Raw genomic sequence first — 19,559 nt, forward strand, 5'->3', positions numbered from 1 at the left:
AGAAAAAAAAACACCCTTGTCACACGAAGTTGTGTGCTTTCAGATGCTTGATTTCGAGACCTCAAATTCTAAACTTGAGGTCTCGAAATCAATTCATGGAAAATTACTTCTTTCTCGAAAACTATTTCACTTCAGAGGGAGCCGTTTCCCACAATGTTTTATACCATCAACAGCTCCCCATTACTCGTTACCAAGTAAGGTTTTATGCTAATAACTATTTCGAGTAATTACCAATAGTGTCCACTGCCTTTAATATCAAGTGAACAGGTATTCAAGCACTTAGTGAGAATACATTTCACATTGAAAAATAATTAATTGCATACAAAACATTTGGAAAAATTAATTAATGGCATTACACATATACAAAAAGGAAAAGTATAATGGGCCCATATTCATGGAACTGCTTTCTGCAGAATCCCGAGCTATAAAGTACGTTTTTTTCACTGTAATGCTGATTTATAGGCATACTTATAATTAAAGAACGATTATACAATAAAAGTCATGTGTGAAAATTTCAGATGAATACTAAGTGTACTTGCTGAGACAACAGCAACGAACTGTCACAGCGAGTTGATAGTGGGTCTTAAAAAGAACACGTTGCCTTCCGAGTTGGCAGTATAGACGATGTGACCTCTGACGTCACACGAAAACCATAACATGATCCGCGCGCATACCGCCGGGCAAAACCTTTGTGTTTTGGCAGCCAGCTAGAAAGTGTACGCAATCTTACTATGACTGCGCAACTCAGTGCCCGGCGAAACATGACGTATATAGTGTTTTGTCAACAGAGGGCCGTTTGAATGTAAACATAGGTCACATCGTCTATAAAAAGCATTTTGTAACTGTTCGTTTTAAAATGCATGGTTGGAAGGATGTTTTAAAGATAGGATACAATGATCCACACAAATTTGCCTTGGAATTGCATGGTTTTCCTTTCGCTTGGCGAACTAACACGATTGGCCATTTATGGAAGTCAAACATTTGACTCCCATATATGGTCGACCGTGTTAGTTGACGAGGTAAAAGGCAAACCACGTAATTTCGAGGCATATTTGTGTAGATCATTGTATTCGACTTTTAAAACATCTTTCCAACCATGTGCATTTTATAGCAAACGGCTACAAACGCTTTTCAAAGACAAATTCAACTGGTCGAAGACAATGTGTTCCTTTAACCACATTCTGGCTTCAGCATTCGCTACCAGGCATCAACCCTCAGATATATCTAAGAAACGATTCATGCATTAAATGTTTCCCAGATACAAATGTTTTGTGGTGAAACATTTTTTCTGTTTTTCAGCGATATGAAATTTGACCCTGGTTTTAAAAACACATTTCAGTTTTATTATCAGCCTAAGAGGTATTCCACTCCAACTAAAATGTAGCTTTTGACTGAAATCTTGATAAAGAGTAAAGACCAATGTTTGCAGTTTGTTGTAAATATTTATCTCATAACACATCCAACAACACAGGGAACAAAAAGTGATGTTTAGTTTCATATGTGGGAGGAAACTCCAAATGGGGAAAACCCACGCAATCATGCAGTAGACGGAAACCCCATTTCACAAAAATAGATCTTGATGGTAGCTACAATGTAAGATGTGGCTTTGCAACGGCAAGAAGCCGAGGTTAAAACAATGGTTAACTAGCAAAAAGAGACATTGATTGGGAAGATAATGGGGAGCTAGTAAACTGGAAATCTTGACATTTCACTTTTACTGACGACTCAGAGCCATTCCATTCCGCACTAAAACGCAGTTTTGTAATACAATCTTGGTAAACTTTCTTATCAAAAGTAATGACCAATGTTTGTAGTTTGTTGCAATTATTTATCTTATTATCGCCCAACAGCACAGGAAACAAAAAGTAATGTTTAGTTTCACATGTGGGAGGAAACCCCAAATGGTGAAAACCCACGCAATTATGCAATAGACGGAAACCCCAACTCACAAGTTGTACATAGCAGGCTGACAATGTCCTTAATGGTAGCTTAGATTTGGCTTTGCAACGACAAGAAGCTGAGGTTAAAACAAAGGTTAACAAGCAAAAGGAGACACTAATTGGGCAGATAATGAAGAGCTGGAAACTGGAAATCTTGACGTTTACCCAAAGAGAACAACTTCCCCGAAGACCATTGTCACGCGATGTCTATAATTGTCTCATTTCGTGATAGTGTCTCGAAAACCAAGGTTTATCGGGCAACTCTATAATTAAATCCAATCAAAATTCCCAAAGGTCACTCATTAAAATCCAGCCCGAGGCAGCTTTTGAGTTGATATTTGTTATATTTGACAGGATTAGGGAGACACCCACACACTTCGGTCATGAGCTTTCTGGTCTTGAAGCATCATAAAGCAAAATAAACCATTAATTGACTATTACCCTGATAAAAACAAATTCACCAAAGGACAGTTCTTGACTAATTGTTTTCAACAAACTTTTGTATACATAAGCTGATGTTAGGCTACCACATCCAACATCATGATGTGCTACTAATAGACAGATATTGGGGGAAAATTGCAATTGTTTGGAAAGAAGACTCAATCAGAACCTAATTTCATAGAGCATAACAAGTTGCTTAGCACAGGAAAATGTTGCTTAGCAGTAACAGGTTACCAGCCCTAATACAATGTAATGTATATTCTTTGTGATTGATTTCCTGCTAGTTTTTACGAAGCAGGAGAACTTGCTAAGCACATTTTTTTTCCTGCTAGACAGCTTTATGAAATTTGTACCTGTAAACAAGGGATGTCTGTCTTACTTCAGAAATACTCAAAGTATGGTCTCACTTGGCAAATTGATCATAGAATGCGATTTTGACCCTTTCTATGTGGTGACAAAGCTTGATGGCTGGACCCAGTTTTAGGTCCATGCATTCCTGCACTGTAGGTAGAGTAAGAAGAAGAAGTGCCTGGCCGTCTATTTCCTAAAGGAGAAAAGAACGACACAAAGATACCGTGACAGGGAGATCAAATGACAGGATCATTAAAGGCAGTGGATACTATTGGTAATTACTCAAAATAATTATCAGCATAAAACCTCACTTAGTATAATGGGTAATGGGGAGAGTTTGATAGTATGAAATTGTGAGAAACGGCTCCCTCTGAAGTGACATAGTTTTTGAGAAAGAAGTAATTTTCCACAAATTTGTTTTTGAGACCTCATGTTTAGAATTTGAGGTCTCGAAATCAAGCGTTTGAGGGCACACAACTTCATGTGACACCTAAATGGGCGTTTTTGTTCCATTCATGTCATCTTGCAACTCATGACCAATCGAGCTCAAATTTTTACAGGTTTGTTCTTTTATGCATGTTGAGACACACCAAGTGAGAAGAATGGTCTTTGACAATTACCAATAGTGTCCAGTGTCTTTAAGTCTGTTTGGGGTTCAGTAATTCAGTCTGTTTGGGCTTTTTCAAAATGTAATTGATGAGGCAATTCCACGGTTACTCAAATTACACTGACTGCAGGAGTCATTTCTCTGGATTTCTTTTCAATGATTCCATATATCTAGTAAATAATTCAGAAAACCAGATTTCTAAATGTTCCTATGTGGACAATGCAGTGTTAGTAAATTTGGATTGTCCACTTGCGTTTTTGTGATATTATTTGATGAGAGCATGTGGCGTTAACTGAGCAGGCATAAAACAATGCAATTTAATAAGTAATTTGTAAGAAAAAAATATTCAAATAGGTGAGTTATAGAAGTCCCTTGAAAATCAAAACAGAGTAAGCTTGAGGAATTAGTTCTGGTAAGTCATAAGGGGAATGCGCTTTGACCAAAGAATTTTGTAGTTTGAGTCTGCAAGAATTGGCCGGCAGAACGAAGAGGATGAACAAGAACACATTTATGAAGTAGATCAGATAGGCCTATACTTTGCAAAGGTCACTTCCATTTGAAAAGTGTGAAAGCCTATAGACCCCTTCCATAATGCGAAATGCTACACTGACGCACACGCTTTCTTGCACAAAGAACAGCTAGCGTCAATCATTTGCCTCCTTTGACCCCAGTGACTGTGGTTGCTTTTTGAGCGCGTGACGTCACATGCATCTGGTCTATATGTTATGAGAAACATTTGAAGGGGCACCATGGCCTACATCAGGGCAACAAGGTCATGTCCTCCTTTCTTTCCTTTCAATCCAGGTCTGCTTGAAAAAACTATTATCATTAAGTGGTCATATGTTTTGGTGCTGATTTTTCATTAGACTGGTCTTCTGTCCTTATCCGCAAGGGACAGGAAATTGGTTCTACGTAACCTTACCAGCGATATCATAGCAAATGTATTACAGAACATGTACATCCATATAATGATGTAATTGTGTAAGTAGAATTTGACTGCCCAATGAACGAGAGATCAACAGTACATTCGTACCACGTGACTGCAATATATTGACGTTAAGTTGGCTCAAGGCCACCCTCTGGCGTAGTTCACAAGCCTCAAAATGTGATGTCAGATGTTTTGGCTCATTTTTCATTTAGCCAGTAATCACTTGAATAAGGCGCCCTCCCAGGAAGGTAAAAAGAAGCCTTAGGTTGCTTATTTGCATAATACTAAACGTACACAGACATGCATTTCTAATGTTTCTTCACTGTTTTACCAATTAGATTGTGGTAGGAGGATGTTAATGCCTGATGAGGGGTGCATTTTGGCGGATGTAACCAAAAGCTGTTTCGGTTTTTCAGCAGTGATTAACTTATGGTAAATTCAACCAAAACAGTTAATGGTAACGACTGCCGTAACCGACACAGGTCATCGCAAGTGTTACAACCCAGTACATGTAGTGATTTCTGAGTTGGCAATTAACCTCTTTCACAATGTCATGAAGAACAATTGAACCTTACCTGCTCTTCGAATATTCTTGCTAATGTTGCACAGTCTGTTTTGTTGATGAATTTGACGACCTCACTAGTGGTCCATTTCAGGGGGTTGGAGGTGAGATGGAGGCGGTCTTCTGGCTTGCTGTTTGTGACAAAGGCCTGCGCAAAGAGAGAAAAAAAAGATAACAATGAAGGGCATGTTGAGCATAAAAAAGCATTTGTTCTGAACCGATTATGCTTGGAAAGATAAATTCAAGTTAAATATAATGATTCACATCAAGTGAGATAGTATGCCGTTTGTATAATTTTATGACAGAACTATATTTGCTACTAAAAAGAACCGAATTGTTTACGACACAAAATTAGTAGATCTAGAATTAGATTTATTTAACACTCTATTAAAAAAAAAAAAAAAAATAAAAAAAAAAGGCAATACAGAAAGCAGTTAAAAAAAAAATAAAGTCAAAGACATGTAGGCCTTTCTATGTGAAATATTTTAATATTTGTCCCTATTGATCTCTTCAGGCTGGTCCGGATATTGTTTTATTAATCATCATTGTTCGTTTCATTGTTAATATTGATTTCATCAACCCAGTCTCACACTCTATTAATTTTGTTTACTCTCTGTAACATCTGTGTACATGTTTTGTCTCTTACAATTTTCCATTTTTATATCAATGAATGTTTTTAATTGCTGGGCACCTTTGAAAAACAGTGTTTCACTGATAGGTTTCCCCAGGCTAAACATGAAATACATATTTATTTTGGTTGTACCCGTAAACACTGATGTGTAAGGGTCCCAGCAGCTCAGGAAAGTAACCGAGTATACAGTGCCAACAAAAACATCGGTTTATATGGGTAAAACCAAAATTAATATTCTTTATCCCTGAATTTCCATATATTAAACAGCTACCTGTTTTCAACAGAAATGGTATTTTTACTTGTTTATAATGCACTTGGTTCACCATTTTAATGTAATTTTGATATGTGTACACTTCTGAACTTTTCGTAATTATCGATTAAAAAATCAGGCCCCTACCTAAAGGTTTTTTGAAAAACTAAAAACACTTCTGCCGTTGAGAGCGGGCGTCAAAGGACAATGCCGCTGACGTCATTTGTGGGAGTTTGCTTTGTTATACATCCACGCTGCAACAAAGCGGCTTTATCTACGTATGACGTTTTTAGAGTGATTACGTAACAGGGCTTTTCGCAAATCTCGCAGAAAAGCTCTGGACAAGGGCATACAAAATGATTGTTTTTTTACACAATTGAAACCTATTTATAATCATATGACTCGATTTCCTTATTCATCGAAAACATTTTAAGTGGAATTCAGCAAAGTTCACGACTTGACATTTTCGTTCAAGCAGGTCTTTAAGAAACATAGTCCTTTCATGTTATTGGCGGCTTGTCCGCTGTTGTTTGGTTAGTAAATCTAATATTTAATATAACAATAAATGAAAAATAGATACATAAAATGATAAATATTTTGTAAAAAATTGTCAGTTATAAGAGATCATTAATGCCACTGGAACAAAACATTATCTTTTCCCTCAATCAGCCTCAATCAACACATTATAATAAGACCAGATTTTAAAAATCATCCACACATTCATCTAAATAGGTGCTTAATTGGCAGATTGATATGTGACAAAAAATTCTAACTCTAGTTAATGACAGATGTTAGTTTAGACCATTTTGATTTGAAGTTTTTATTGAATTATAAAAAAAAAAAAGATAAAACAAACATTGGTCAGGTTCTTAGATTTTTAAATCACAATTTGTTTTTCCTGTAGTTCGATTTACTTCAGTTTCTGTTTGGGATCCTCATCCAGAAAGTGAAATAGAAAAAAAGCTAAAACAAACATTGGTCAGATTTTAGTTTTTTAAATCAAGATTGGTTTTTCTCGTGTTTCGATTACTTCTCTTTCTGTTTTGGATCGTGATTTTAAAATTTGTTATCAATCCAGGCAGTGGGAAAAAAAATAATCACATTTTGGGTTTCACTAGTCCACTTCTCTTTCTGTTTCTGATCCGGAGCTAATGTGGAACTGAAAATACAAGAAATGGTCTCGCTGCCAGTTCAACAACAACAAAACACATTGTGATATAAAAAATGTACTGAATTATTTCGAATTCAACCAAAACAGTTTTTGTTATCCTTCCAGGAACTGAGATATATAAAAAGATAACACAAACATTGGTCAGATTTTAAATTTTTTAAATCACAATTTGTCTTTCTGTGGTTCACTTCTCTTTCTGTTTCAGATCCGGAGCTAATGTGGAACTGAAAATACAAGAAATGGTCTCGCTGCCAGTTCAACTACAACAAAACGCATTGTAATATATAATTTTTTATTAAATTGTTTCGAATTCAACAATAATTTTTTTTGTTATCCTTCCAGGAAGTGAGATAAAAAAGATAAAACAAACATTAGTCAGAGTTTTAATTTTCTTAATCACAATTTATTTTTCTGGTGGTTCACTTCTCTTTCTATTGAAACTTTCGAATCCGGTAATGTGGAACTGAAAATACAATAAGTGGTCTCGCTGCCAGTTAAGTAATGAAAATACATATAAAACCAACAGTTCACAAAGATATAAATCTACGCTTTAAAAACATAAAACTTCACAGCCAGTTTCGGTAACCCAATCCTTAGTCTTTTACTTAAATCCTCTCCGACTGAAATGTAAGCCTGGGATATCGTTTTGCTTTTCAGCGAGTGCATCTGTTCGAAGGGCAGGATATGTAATGTAGGTCGTCTAGAGAGGGATCAAGCATGCAACTGAACAAATAATGGACAGGAAAAGGACGTCTGAACAACAGCGGAAATGTGCAGAGTCCTATTTGAACAGAGCACACACTTCTATTGAACAACAACTTTCTTTGCTTCCATTTCAGAGCGGTCTCAAACATTCAATAAACCTCTGAAAGGGATTGCTATATATATAGAGAGCCCTTCGAGAAAAGTACATGCACTTTTAACCTTTGCAGAATACTCGGCCAAATTAACATACACCCTAGCCTTTTCTCTCATAATTATATTCTCATCTATGCCCTATAAAAAATATATATAGTCGACCTGAACTACAGATGGGAGTGGGAGAAAATACTTTATAGAGTACATTCATAAAACATAGTTTTTCTAATAAAAAATTCCCACCAATGAAAAACATATGAAATGAATCAGCAATTAACATGTTATGGAGGGTGGGGGGGGGTATGGGGTGTGTAGCTCTCTGTGAAAATTGCAATACGATTAAAACAAAAAGGGGGTACACAGAAAATTAAAAAGAAACATTATTTTGTTTCAATATTGAAGTACATACAGGATCGGTAGAGCTGAAAAAATAGTCAGAGATATATTCTGTATGGTCAACAAACAATTAAACAAACATATGAAATTATGGCTTAATCCATGGTTAGAGTCAGGAAAAAAAAAATGTGGGAAAAAAAACATGCACAAGGTTCAGCATATAAAAACATTGTTGTTAACTGTAACATTTTTGTTTTAATAGGCCTCCAGATGCAATTTTCTAATTAATCACTAGAGAAAAAAACAACAACAATATTTTACTAAAAACCTTCTTGCCCAGACATCTTCAAAATTGAACAAGAATTTGATAGATTTTAGGGAAACAGACATGAGAAAGTACTCATTTCTACAATAGAAACTTTTCCCACTACTTTTACCCTCAAATGTTGTATGATGATACTGAAATATAATGGTTGGGCGTCTGATTTCAAAATGATTAGAAATATTAAAATTTGTAATGTTTAATGAGCCATATCAAACTTTACATTACTCTTGCGTTTCCATGGCAACAGCAACATATGATACACATATTGGATTCTCAGGTTGTTTGGAATTAACCTCATAACCTTTCATCCGAAACTAATTCAGTTTCATACCCCTAGTGAATTTGGCAGCGGATGTAGTGAGTATGATGATGGTAGATGATCGGTAAAAAAACATTTCAAGGGAAGGGGTGCAGAGTACACTTTTTTCATTTATTTATTCAACTACCATACACCGCACTGTAGGCCTAAAACAAATGCATTGTGCATTTCCATTTGAGTTTGGCATAGAGCCAATGTTATTTTAAAATATCCAAGCCAAGGATGCACTTTTAAATCTATGCACTTTTTAAATCCCCAAATAATAATTTGGGGATGAACAAAGAAATTTACTTCTTTGGACTAACATGGCTGCACTCCATCAGTTGAGCTATCTAGCCCAAATGTTGCCGGCTTCCCTATTTTGTCAATCACTTTGTTCCCAAGGGGGTGCCCGTCCGAAGCCATTTAGCATGCATCGGCCAAATAGCTAGGGATCACGGCAATTTCCCTTTGTTCCCCAGGGGGTGCTCGTCCGAAGCCATTTAACCTGTATCGGCCAAGTACATGGATCATGCCAAGTCTGCGATACAACCAGCAGGGATCACCTGGAGAGGTTGTGACTTTTCAAACATCTAGGGAAACTGACTGGGTACATTTTAAATATTTTAGGTGGAAAAAGATAAATTGACTAGACAGGATTTTTTTAAAATAACAACAGAAAAATTCAACTCACTTTTGTTTTGGCTTTTTCGTGGTTGACAGCGGGTTGGACCGGTGGCTTTTCTTTGGCAGCTTTCTTCTGGGCTCTATTTGATGTCAAGATGGCGGCGAATGTCTTCATCTTGGTTCCCCTCTCCCGATGAGGTAGGACAAGCTTTGGTGGGATGGGATGGATCTGCAATATCAACAATACAATACTAGAAATTCAACTCAGCAAAACATTTACTACCGTACTTACAATAAGTAAAGACAGAATTAGTAGGATAAGATTAACAGTAGTACAATACAATGAGTACACATGACCAATGAAAATGATACTGAAAAAAATGTAACAATGCTATAAATGAGTAACTCATTAAACTTTTTGAACTTATTCATTTGTTCATTCAGAAAGTTCTGATGACATGACGAATTTCAACCACCTTCCCTGTCAAACATAGCATTGGAAAGAGCCAATCGACTTTTCCCCTGTCAAACACAGCATTACTGTTTTACAACCCAGTTTTTCTGGACTTCCGATGGGCCAGCCAGAAGGCATGGAGACTTTCCACTCTGTAAGAAGTGCCGAGACATGCACCTAAGGTGCTACACTTTGTTTCACTGTGTTTCAAAGAGGAACACAGGGTAAAAAGTAGCGAAAATCATGCCTTGTATTATGCTTTTTCTAGTGGTAACTTTGCAACCCTCCCCCCCACAATCTGAAAAATGTTTCCCACAGTAACACTTCTCAAATTCAAATTTGGGGGGATAAAAACAAAACTACTTCAAAGTGAAATTATTCTCCAAATGCTTTATTCTATCGAAAGCTGCTGTACATCTAACCACGTTAGTTTTTATTACAACAAATTTTAAGAGTGATTACCAAACATAGACCTTCCCTTAGATGATTTTAGTACTACATAATTGGGTCTCACTGCAATAACCTAAACTTCGGAAAGTTTGCATACTCAGCGCCTTGAGTACCTTGTTTGGTAGATACGTGTGCTATATAAGACTTTGATATTACTGTTGTTATAATTTTTCAGAATAAAAGACGCTGCTGACCTTTTTCCTCTTGGCTGATTGGAGCAGTGCATGGGCCATCGTCTGAGATTGATTCTTCTTCTTGACCATTCCTCCTCTGTCCTGCCTCCTAGCGTCCTCCCCATCATTCATGGCCTCCCTCTCCCCATCCTGACCGTTCTGTAACTGCTCCTCCTCTTCCTGAGTCAGCAGGCTGTGTTTCTTGCGGTGGACAAACGGCTTGCGTTTCTTGCGTCTTTTGTTGCCCTTACGTGGTGGAGGTGGAGGGGGCAGTGGCCTTACAACCGTGGTGGTCTTCCTGCCCGGTGGTCTACCAATGTGGTGAAATTTCTTCTTCTTGCCGTACTGGTATGCTGGGGATTAACACGAAATGGGATTTCTTTTTAGATCTGTTTAGCTACTTAAATATTTTGTGTGTGAATACCATGTTGAAATCATTCATTCTGGTAGTACCTCAACAAGTGTTTGTCTTTGAATTAAAGTAGGGCACAAAATAAAAACACACTTTTCAACCTTCACCAACAGGTAGTATAAATAGGGGAGGTTTACGGTAGCACCATTTGTAAATCTCTTTTCATTCTGCAAAAGAACCGTTGGTTGACAACCTTCAATAATACAACTGGAACAAAAATCTACATGGGATTTGAGACATTGTATGGTGGGGTATCAATATATAATATTTGTTTTGCGGTAACACCATGTGTGTATCTACTAGGTAGGTAGATTATTTTCTTTTGAGAACAAAATTTGTTTTAATTGGTTGATGTTCCGACCCTAATAGAGTCTTTCTTGGAGGCTAAAATGAACTATCTTTAAAAAAAAAAGGAACTTACTGTATTTGGTTTTGGTTAGGTTGGTGCAGCCGTCTTGACATTCTTCATTATCAGCAACACACTTGAGGGATATAAGATTGGGACAGCATTCTAGTTTGATGCATGTTGTCCTTATGTACTCTGTCAGTTCACTTGACGTCTTGCATATCTCAACCAAGGCACGATAGCTTTTACCCTTGTATCTGGAGGGGAAAGAGTAGACAAAATAGCAACGGCTTTTATAATTACTTCTTGTAGGTCGGGCTGATGTCAGTTCTAATCAAACTCAGTCTTATGTAGTTTGGGGGCGTGTGGCCAAGCGGCAGTAATTAAGTTCTATGATATACTGAATGTGGGTTAGAATCCTGGCCGGGTCAGTTGCGACACTTGACGCACAAATGGGTACTGGTGAGAGCTGGGGAGTAACCTCGCTGAAGTTTAACTTGTGTTTTTAACTGACTTTTGGCAAGCACACCACTGCAGCAGTGGCAACGAAGTGATCAAAAGAAATAAACTTCCACCACTCACTTTGCTTTCATGACTTGTAGATGGCCATTCATACCAGCCGTTTCCTCATTCTCCATCTCCAATTCCTTCAGCACTCTAGGGGGTTTATATGCAGCGTTGATCAGCAACGACAAGACCTCTCTTAGGACCAGCACCACGATACCTGGCCCAACGGCCTTAGGCAGCTCCGCTATGCGACCTTTACTGAGGAAGGGACCCGAGAAACACTTGTGGTTGAAGTACACCTTGGGTGTCCAATCGGTGCCATGACCTGCCAGGAGACAATTGAAGCAAAGATCATGATTATCACCAGTTCATATGCCCAAACATGGCAATAAATATTTTACACATTTCTTTTCAGTAAATCATACCAAAAAAGCTTTAATTTTGTTTTAGAAAGTCATCTTTCTTTTTTTTACAGTTTAGATTGAGTGGAAGTAGGTTCTATCTTGCAGACGTTTCCCCTGCTATGGGCATTTCGATACAAGACATTTGTAGCTGCTATGGTCTCTAAAGGTTTTATCGTTGGACAAAATGATCTGGGCCCAACTTCATAAAGCCTAAGCACATAAACTTGCTCAGCACCGAAAAGTATTGCTTAAAGGCAGTGGACACTATTGGTAATTACTCAAAATAATTATTAGCATAAAACCTTTCTTGGTGACGAGTAATGGGGAGAGGTTGATGGTATAAAACATTGTAGGAAACGGCTCCCTCTGAAGTGCCATAGCTTTCAAAAAAGAAGTAATTTTCCACGAATTGATTTCGAGACCTCAAGTTTAGAACTTGAGGTCTCGAAATCGATCATCTAAATGCACACAACTTCGTGTGACAAGGGTGTTTTTTTCTTTCATTATTATCTCGCAAGTTCGATGACCGATTGAGCTCAAATTTTCACAGGTTTGTTATTTTATGCATATGTTGAGATTCACCAACTGTGAAGGCTAGTCTTTGACAATTACCAATAGTGTCCACTGCCTTTAACAGAAACTGATTACCAGCCGAAATTACATTAAGTTTACATTGTTGTTTCTTCACTGGTGACTCGCTCAATTTTTGCTTAGCAAAGAAATTTCTAAAGCAGTGTTTGCTGCTTGACAGCTTTGGGTCTGCTTACTGCTGAATTCTACATGCTTTACAGCGCATTGCAGAAGCGCATAATTCCGCGGTAGGGCTGAGACTGACCGAACTATAATAAATCTTCTTGTTACCTGTTGCAGAGTCTTCATCCCTGTGCAGCCTTTGGATTTTCTGATATAAATCCCTGCCTGGACTCAGTGGAGAAATTGTTGGCTGTTGCCTGGCGGGGAAAAACAAGAGGGACCGTTACAATGATGTTCAGAACAGCACTTCTAGTTCTGGTTCTGGTGAATTATTGCACAATCTCCACAGATCAGGATGTACACATGCAGGTCATACTAAGACAGCACTTTAGCTTGAAATACTCGGCTGTCAGACAAACAATCCAAACAGCACAAGTAGTCAGTACACATGAGTTAACCTAAAATTTGGTATGTTGGTGACTCAATTTAACATGCTGGCCTGAGGTCAAGTTATAAGCTTTGTATTTAGCATTAGTACTACTAATGGTAAGGGTTTCACAGCCAGTGATTACTTGAACTTTTACCACAATGTTTGCATGAGGGCGCTTTCAAAAGTGAATTTCCTTGAATTACAATATAACAGTTATATCTTATTTTGACTGCTCGTACAATATTTACCTAAAATTCTCTGAAAATCCATACAAACCATGCTATTCCGTGTGTAAAAACAACATCAGTTTATTGTGAAAATAAGTACAGTTGCCATTACTATGTAATTTGTTAAGTGAAATGCTTTGCACATAATTCAGTTTGAGGAGTAACAGGATGGGCAGTTTTGTAAAGGGGTAAATAAAAACAAATTAAGGTCAGTGCAGACTTACCTATGCTTCTCTGGCCAAACGATGGCAACCTTTTTAGCCTTTCTTGCTGTAACAAACAATAGAATATGTTTGCAATGAGATTGATTTGTCATTATCCATTATAGTCATGATGTTGTCTAAAATAAAGTTCCAATAAATGAAGAGGATCTTCTGAGGCTAAAAGAATGTGGAAAAATCAATTAGCATTACCAATAAAGAGAGCTTAAGCCTGGCTCTATATCACAAGCACGTGCAGGCCCTGTTCGGAATTGAAGTCTGTCTTTAAAGACCCTTTGTTTGAGCTTGGCCATGGACCTAGAATTCTTAGCGGAGTTCCACTTGGGCTTTAGACTGGGCCCCTTAGACAGGTACCTCCTACTCAGATCCAGTGATTCCATTGGATACAATGATAACATTGGATAAACGTTCAGTGACACGAGCTTTCCAAAGATGCCCAAACAGTACACTCCTACCACGTCCGCCATAGAATTTGACTGCATATCTCTATATGAAATGAATGTAGGTCAGAGGTGCATGTACACGCCGGCTGGAGGCCGGTCTCTGGCATTATTTACGAGCCTCAAAATGTGATGTCAGATGTTCAGGCTTCCAGGGCCTGTGATTGAAAATGCTTCACTTCTTGATTTTCTGGTGTTTAATACTCACCCATGAGTTTCTTGGGAGCCTTGAGTATATATCCATTACTCTCACACCATCCCACCGGGAAGATGTCGTGGGACTCCGAGTCCACTACGAGGTTCGGCAGCTTGCTGTTGTCAAAGTGGATCCACATATGACGGTTGACTACTTTAGTGATGGTGGCCACACAGATCTCTGCGGGACTAAAGGGGTTGACGGCTTCTACCTTCATGCTGGGACGAAACTCATGGTCTCGGGAGAACTGGAAAAAGTGAGAACAAGATCAACCATTGTAACAATTATAGTATTACCAACTCTTAGCACTTTAATTAGGGGTGTCTAAAAGCACTTGATAAGATGTTTCTCATAAAGGTTTTTATATAAAGAGACCCATTTTAAATACACATTGTTTGGACCAAGTAAGAGTTTTACAAGGTGATGTAGCTTCAACGTGTTAGCTAGCGAGCCGTGCACGCCTTGGTAGCACGGCCAGTTGGGCTGAAAACACGGGCAAAATTTTGATGCACGGCTTGGTTGAAGCCGTGCTGTCTAATAATTTCAGTGAAAATGACTGAACCTTTTATTATTTTTTTGTTGTTGAACAGTTTAAAAACAGCAGTGAGTAAAATAAAATTTGGTTTTACCAGATTTCCTTTTTCTTTTTGAATCAAAATTTCAACGACGCAACCATAAACAATCACTCGAAGTTGCCTCGAAAACGCTGACCACATTGCGACCACACAAAACACAACAACAAACCACACATTACACAACGCACGTGCAAATTACACAACGCAAGCGAGACACGCAGACTTCGTTTTAACGGTCAGTCGTCGTCAACGACCGTCATCAGCAGGCAGCATGAACTCCATGTACGCGTGTTATGATAGAGGCCAATTCACACGCGTTTTTGTTCAGATTATTTTAGGTACCAATCTCATCTCCACGATCCTACAAACCATCGCGCTCTGGATTTTTCTACTATGACGTCAGTATCGGTAACCGAGTGACACGCGGCGCAGTGCACCTTTTACCGCATACATTCTGCAGTTGCTTTGTAGATTGGTTCCGCATTTTTTCCCAACTCGCAGCAGCAAACATGACGATCTTTTATTCCTTCTAGAAATTCAAGGGCACATCGTTGTAGAGTTTGTTTGAAACATCAAAAACTTTTTTGGATTTCAATGTTTGCATCTCTTGGGGGGGGGGGGTCAGACAGACTTGGCGCTGCGCGCTCGTGTTGTGTGCTACGCACACAATGTTTCTATTTTTTTTAGTGATTTTAGGTTGCACTCCCACTTTTTCAGTTTGCACTCCCACTTTCCAAATTCCTGGCTAAGACACTGTGTAGCGGACCGTGCCAGAAAACACAGCAAACTCCCTAATTTAATAATAAGTGTACTACACAGAGTTCTTTTACAAGCATTACACAACATAACGGACCATTGACTTTGTGTCCCTTCTGAAAGACGAAGCATTGATCATTATGTGTCTTGCTTAAAAGGACATGAGTGTCAAGACTGGGACTCTTACTTACCCACACTCTTACTTATTTCTGATCGGAAACGCCAGAGCCCGAGTCTGGTGCACTTGGCTGCACGGCCATTACAGTAAGCCAGTTTCTTTGGTTTGGTTTGTGGGAAATTTCTGAAGGGGAACTCTTGAAAGGCTGTAAAGCCATTACACACTTTCGGAATAGAAAACTTTAAAAAAAAAGTTCACAGATTTACAAATAACTTACAGGGTTTACAGAAGGTAATGGTGAACGACTTCTCTTGAAATATTATTCGATGAAATGCTTTACTTTTTGAGAAAACATTAAAACAACTATCAATTCTCGACTACGAGAATAACGGATTTATAGTAAACACATGTCATGACACGGCGAAACGTGCGAAAACAAGGTTGGGTTTTACCCTTTATTTTCTCCAGACTCTGACCGATTGAGCCTAAATTTTCACAGGTTTGTTATTTTAAATATAAGTTGTGATACACGAAGTGTGGGCCTTGGACAATACTGTTTACCGAAAGTGTCCAATGGCTTTAACAGGTTACACAGAGGTTTATTTTGGTCAGGATTCAGACTTGCTTATGGAGTTTTCACTACTTAATAGGTACTTACAATTCTAAACAGTTCCCTCGGTGCTGGTTTAGCGTTTCTTTCCTTCAGATAAGTATTCCAAAAGAAGTAACTACCTCCATACCCTGCATCAAACACATTGAGATGTCGATAAAAGACATATTCAATGAGGAAATAAAAGAGTAGGCGGCGAGGTCTTAAATGGCTATTCATAAATACCTCAGACAGTTTCCCTGTTCCTATTGGTGGAGAGCGTGTTACGTGGGGATATTTAAACGGTTGATAATGAGCAGCTGGAGCTGTTTATAACCGGTAGTTTAGATGCATATCTGAAAACTGTCTCAGTCATAAAATGCAACACATGTACAGAGCCTCAGGACGTCGGAAAACGGATAAGTTTTACAGAGTTTCATACTTTATTACGCCTTTTACCCAAAAAGGCATTTATGAATGGGAATAAAAGATTGGTGACGAGTTCTTAAACTGCCGTTTAAAACCTTGCAGGGTCGTGGTCATACGATAAAGGCACTCACCTTCAGCTTGGGCCTTAATCGCACGGCCATGACCTTGCCGGTTTTAAACGGCAGTTTAAGAACTTGTCCATACCCTTTTATTCCCTCATTTAAAACCAGCAGGGTCATAACCATGCAACAAAATAGAGGATTGAGCCAAAGTTATCAAGTATCACAAGAAGTATTGCATGCAAGTTTGAAACTTACACGAGCTAAGAACGCAACTATTTTAAATTAACTATTTTTTTTGCACAACGTTCTCTTAGGTAAGGGCTTACCTACTATGTGCAAGTGCTACAGTCTTTAAAGACTTTTCTGGCTATCGACTTAAAATTTTGCTGATTTTGCCAAGAGTAAGAAGAAAAAAAATCGAAATCAGACTTAAGTAGGAATAGTATCATGTCTGGTCCTGGACCAACCTTTGGGAGAAGTAAGTGCATAACCATGTTTTTCACACCAGTTGACAGGAAAGATACCACCGGAGTCAGCGTGACACATGAATGTCGGCCCGGCCTTGTCATCAATCAGGTTGTCAATGGTAACCAGGAAAGCCTTGTCGTTCAGCCACTCTGACACCGTAGCGGGACAGATCTGCGAGGGCATCTTGGGATTGATGGCCTCAAGACGCATGCCTTTCTTAAAACGGTGACAACGAATCTTTGGCTGATCCTGGAAACAATGTGTTAGATTCAATAGATTGGGAATAAAAAAATATTATTTGGTTTTACCCATACATTGATGTGTATTAAAGCCATCAATTATTAAATACATTGATGTGTATTAAAGCCATTATACACTTTCTCTTGAAACATTGGTCCATGAAATGCTTCACTTTTTAAGAAAACATTAAAACAATATCAATTCTCAATAGCGAAAATTACGGATTTATTTTAAACACATGTCATGACATGGCGAAATGTGCGGAAAGGAAACAAGAGTGGGTTTTCCCGTTATTTTCTCCAGACTCCGATGACCGATTGCGCCTAAATTTTCACAGGTTTGTTATTTTATACCAAAGTTGTGATACACGAAGTGTGGGACTTGGACAATACTGTTTACCAAGAGTGTATAATGGCTTTAAGCACTCTATACTCTTCAAAGTCTTGTGAAAACTAAGTCAGCTCGGTGGTCCAGTGGTATTAGACATCTGCTCTAGCATGGCAAAGGTTGTGGGTTCAAATCCCAGTTTTCACACAGAATTCAGGAAAGTACGGAGTATGTGTCATACACATGGGTGTATGGATAAAAAAACAAACAATACCGTTTAAATGCATAAAAATAATAAGAAAAAGTTGTAGGAATTAAGTTAGTGATTGTACCTTGAACAATTCCTTAGGAAATGCAGCTTCCCTGCGAGCAGCAGACAACGCATACTGATGTATTGTATTCCAGCCAGCCTCTGTGGTATTAGCGTTCCTTCGTCTCACCACTGAAATAAATTAACAGAGATTAAGGTTCAATATTAAAGCATACCTGCTAGCTTTGGGTAATCCAAAAAGAGTAATCAAGCAAAATAATGAGATACCTACAAAAAGTATGTGCACTTGTGCACGGTAACGACCCACGGTGCACACACGCTCACAGTTTGTAATTCCATGTATATGGTTGATCACACAAAACATGAACACGGTCTGCAACTATTGTAAGCTCATAAGCCACTGCTTTAAAATGACACAGAGCCAAGATTTGCCCATGTGCTCGAAATTTCAATGGACTGCACAACCGTGGCTAATGATTTTCGCATCAAGCCAGTAAACTTACTACCCTACAATTCCAGTTGTCTCGTGTTTTTGAATAATAAAACCTCAATGATAATTTGAACTTAAACAGTACTGATTTCAGTATTGGAGTAAAACTCGTGAGCCAAATAAGAAAAAATCTTCTCCTAGGGTTACAGGCCTTGAACTTCGATCTTGAAGGGGCGCAGCAATTTCTTTCTGGTAAGGGGCACTTCTATGAGAAAATTGGAAATTTGTATTGAAACTTTACAAAGGGCACAACAGAAAAAGCAAAGGGCACCATGGCAATTGCTGTAGGTGCTGTGTGGGTTATTTCGAGGCCTGGTGCTACTTTTTCACCACGCAGACATCAATGGGTCAAAATGCAGACAAAGGTCTAATGAATCTCATTCTTGTAATTGATTTGTAAAAAAAAAAAAAAATAAAAAAATAAAAGTTAAAATTCTACTTACTCGGGGGAGGTTTCATAAAGACTAGTTTCTCTTTAGCCCAGTCGATTGGATGTACCCTCCAAGACAAGTAGAACAACCAGAAGTCGTCTCCGTCGTCATCTACAGCGGCGTAGCGTAACCTCAACCTGCCACCGTAGGTTTCCTTGATGACCGCGATCCATGCGTGTCGCGGGTTTAGCTCATCTAGTACCTCCACTCGCATGCCCTTCTTGATTCTGTCAACCGGGGTCGGACTAGACACCTAAGTAATATTGTTATAAATGAAATAAAAGAATTGACTAGTCTGTTCTGTACCTCTGTGGAACCAGGGGTCGATTTCACAAAGAGTTAGGACTAGTCCTAAGAGATATTGGGAAATGAGTAAAAGAGTGTTCTGAAAATAGGTTTGGTCTCATGAGACCGACATTTTTTTAAGCATTTACAAACGAATTTTCATGACATTGTTTTACTCATTTCTCAAAACCTACAGCACCTCAGTAGATAATAATTGAAGGGAAGCTTTCCACTATCATT

The 19,559-nt window shown here is 38.4% G+C and overlaps 1 protein-coding gene across 1 annotated transcript in view; it reads right to left on the reverse strand.

The window, feature by feature from the left end:
- Positions 1–1,105: 1,105 nt before the first annotated feature.
- The window catches only part of LOC117307035 (scm-like with four MBT domains protein 1), a 29,097-nt gene continuing 10,643 nt past the window's right edge, over positions 1,106–19,559 (reverse strand). The window contains exons 9-21 of the mRNA XM_033791671.1: positions 19,047–19,287; positions 18,175–18,284; positions 17,275–17,524; positions 16,386–16,468; positions 14,291–14,525; positions 13,646–13,691; positions 12,933–13,021; positions 11,743–11,992; positions 11,236–11,417; positions 10,424–10,755; positions 9,393–9,554; positions 4,843–4,977; positions 1,106–2,925 (exon numbers count right to left, since the gene is read on the reverse strand). Of these exons, the coding sequence (XP_033647562.1) occupies positions 2,785–2,925; positions 4,843–4,977; positions 9,393–9,554; positions 10,424–10,755; positions 11,236–11,417; positions 11,743–11,992; positions 12,933–13,021; positions 13,646–13,691; positions 14,291–14,525; positions 16,386–16,468; positions 17,275–17,524; positions 18,175–18,284; positions 19,047–19,287 (2,256 nt within the window). The 3' untranslated portion in view covers positions 1,106–2,784. The remainder of the gene's footprint in view (positions 2,926–4,842; positions 4,978–9,392; positions 9,555–10,423; positions 10,756–11,235; positions 11,418–11,742; positions 11,993–12,932; positions 13,022–13,645; positions 13,692–14,290; positions 14,526–16,385; positions 16,469–17,274; positions 17,525–18,174; positions 18,285–19,046; positions 19,288–19,559) is intronic.

This window comes from Asterias rubens, chromosome 2 (genome assembly GCF_902459465.1).
Source record: "Asterias rubens chromosome 2, eAstRub1.3, whole genome shotgun sequence".
Classification (NCBI taxonomy): Eukaryota; Metazoa; Echinodermata; class Asteroidea; order Forcipulatida; family Asteriidae; genus Asterias; species Asterias rubens.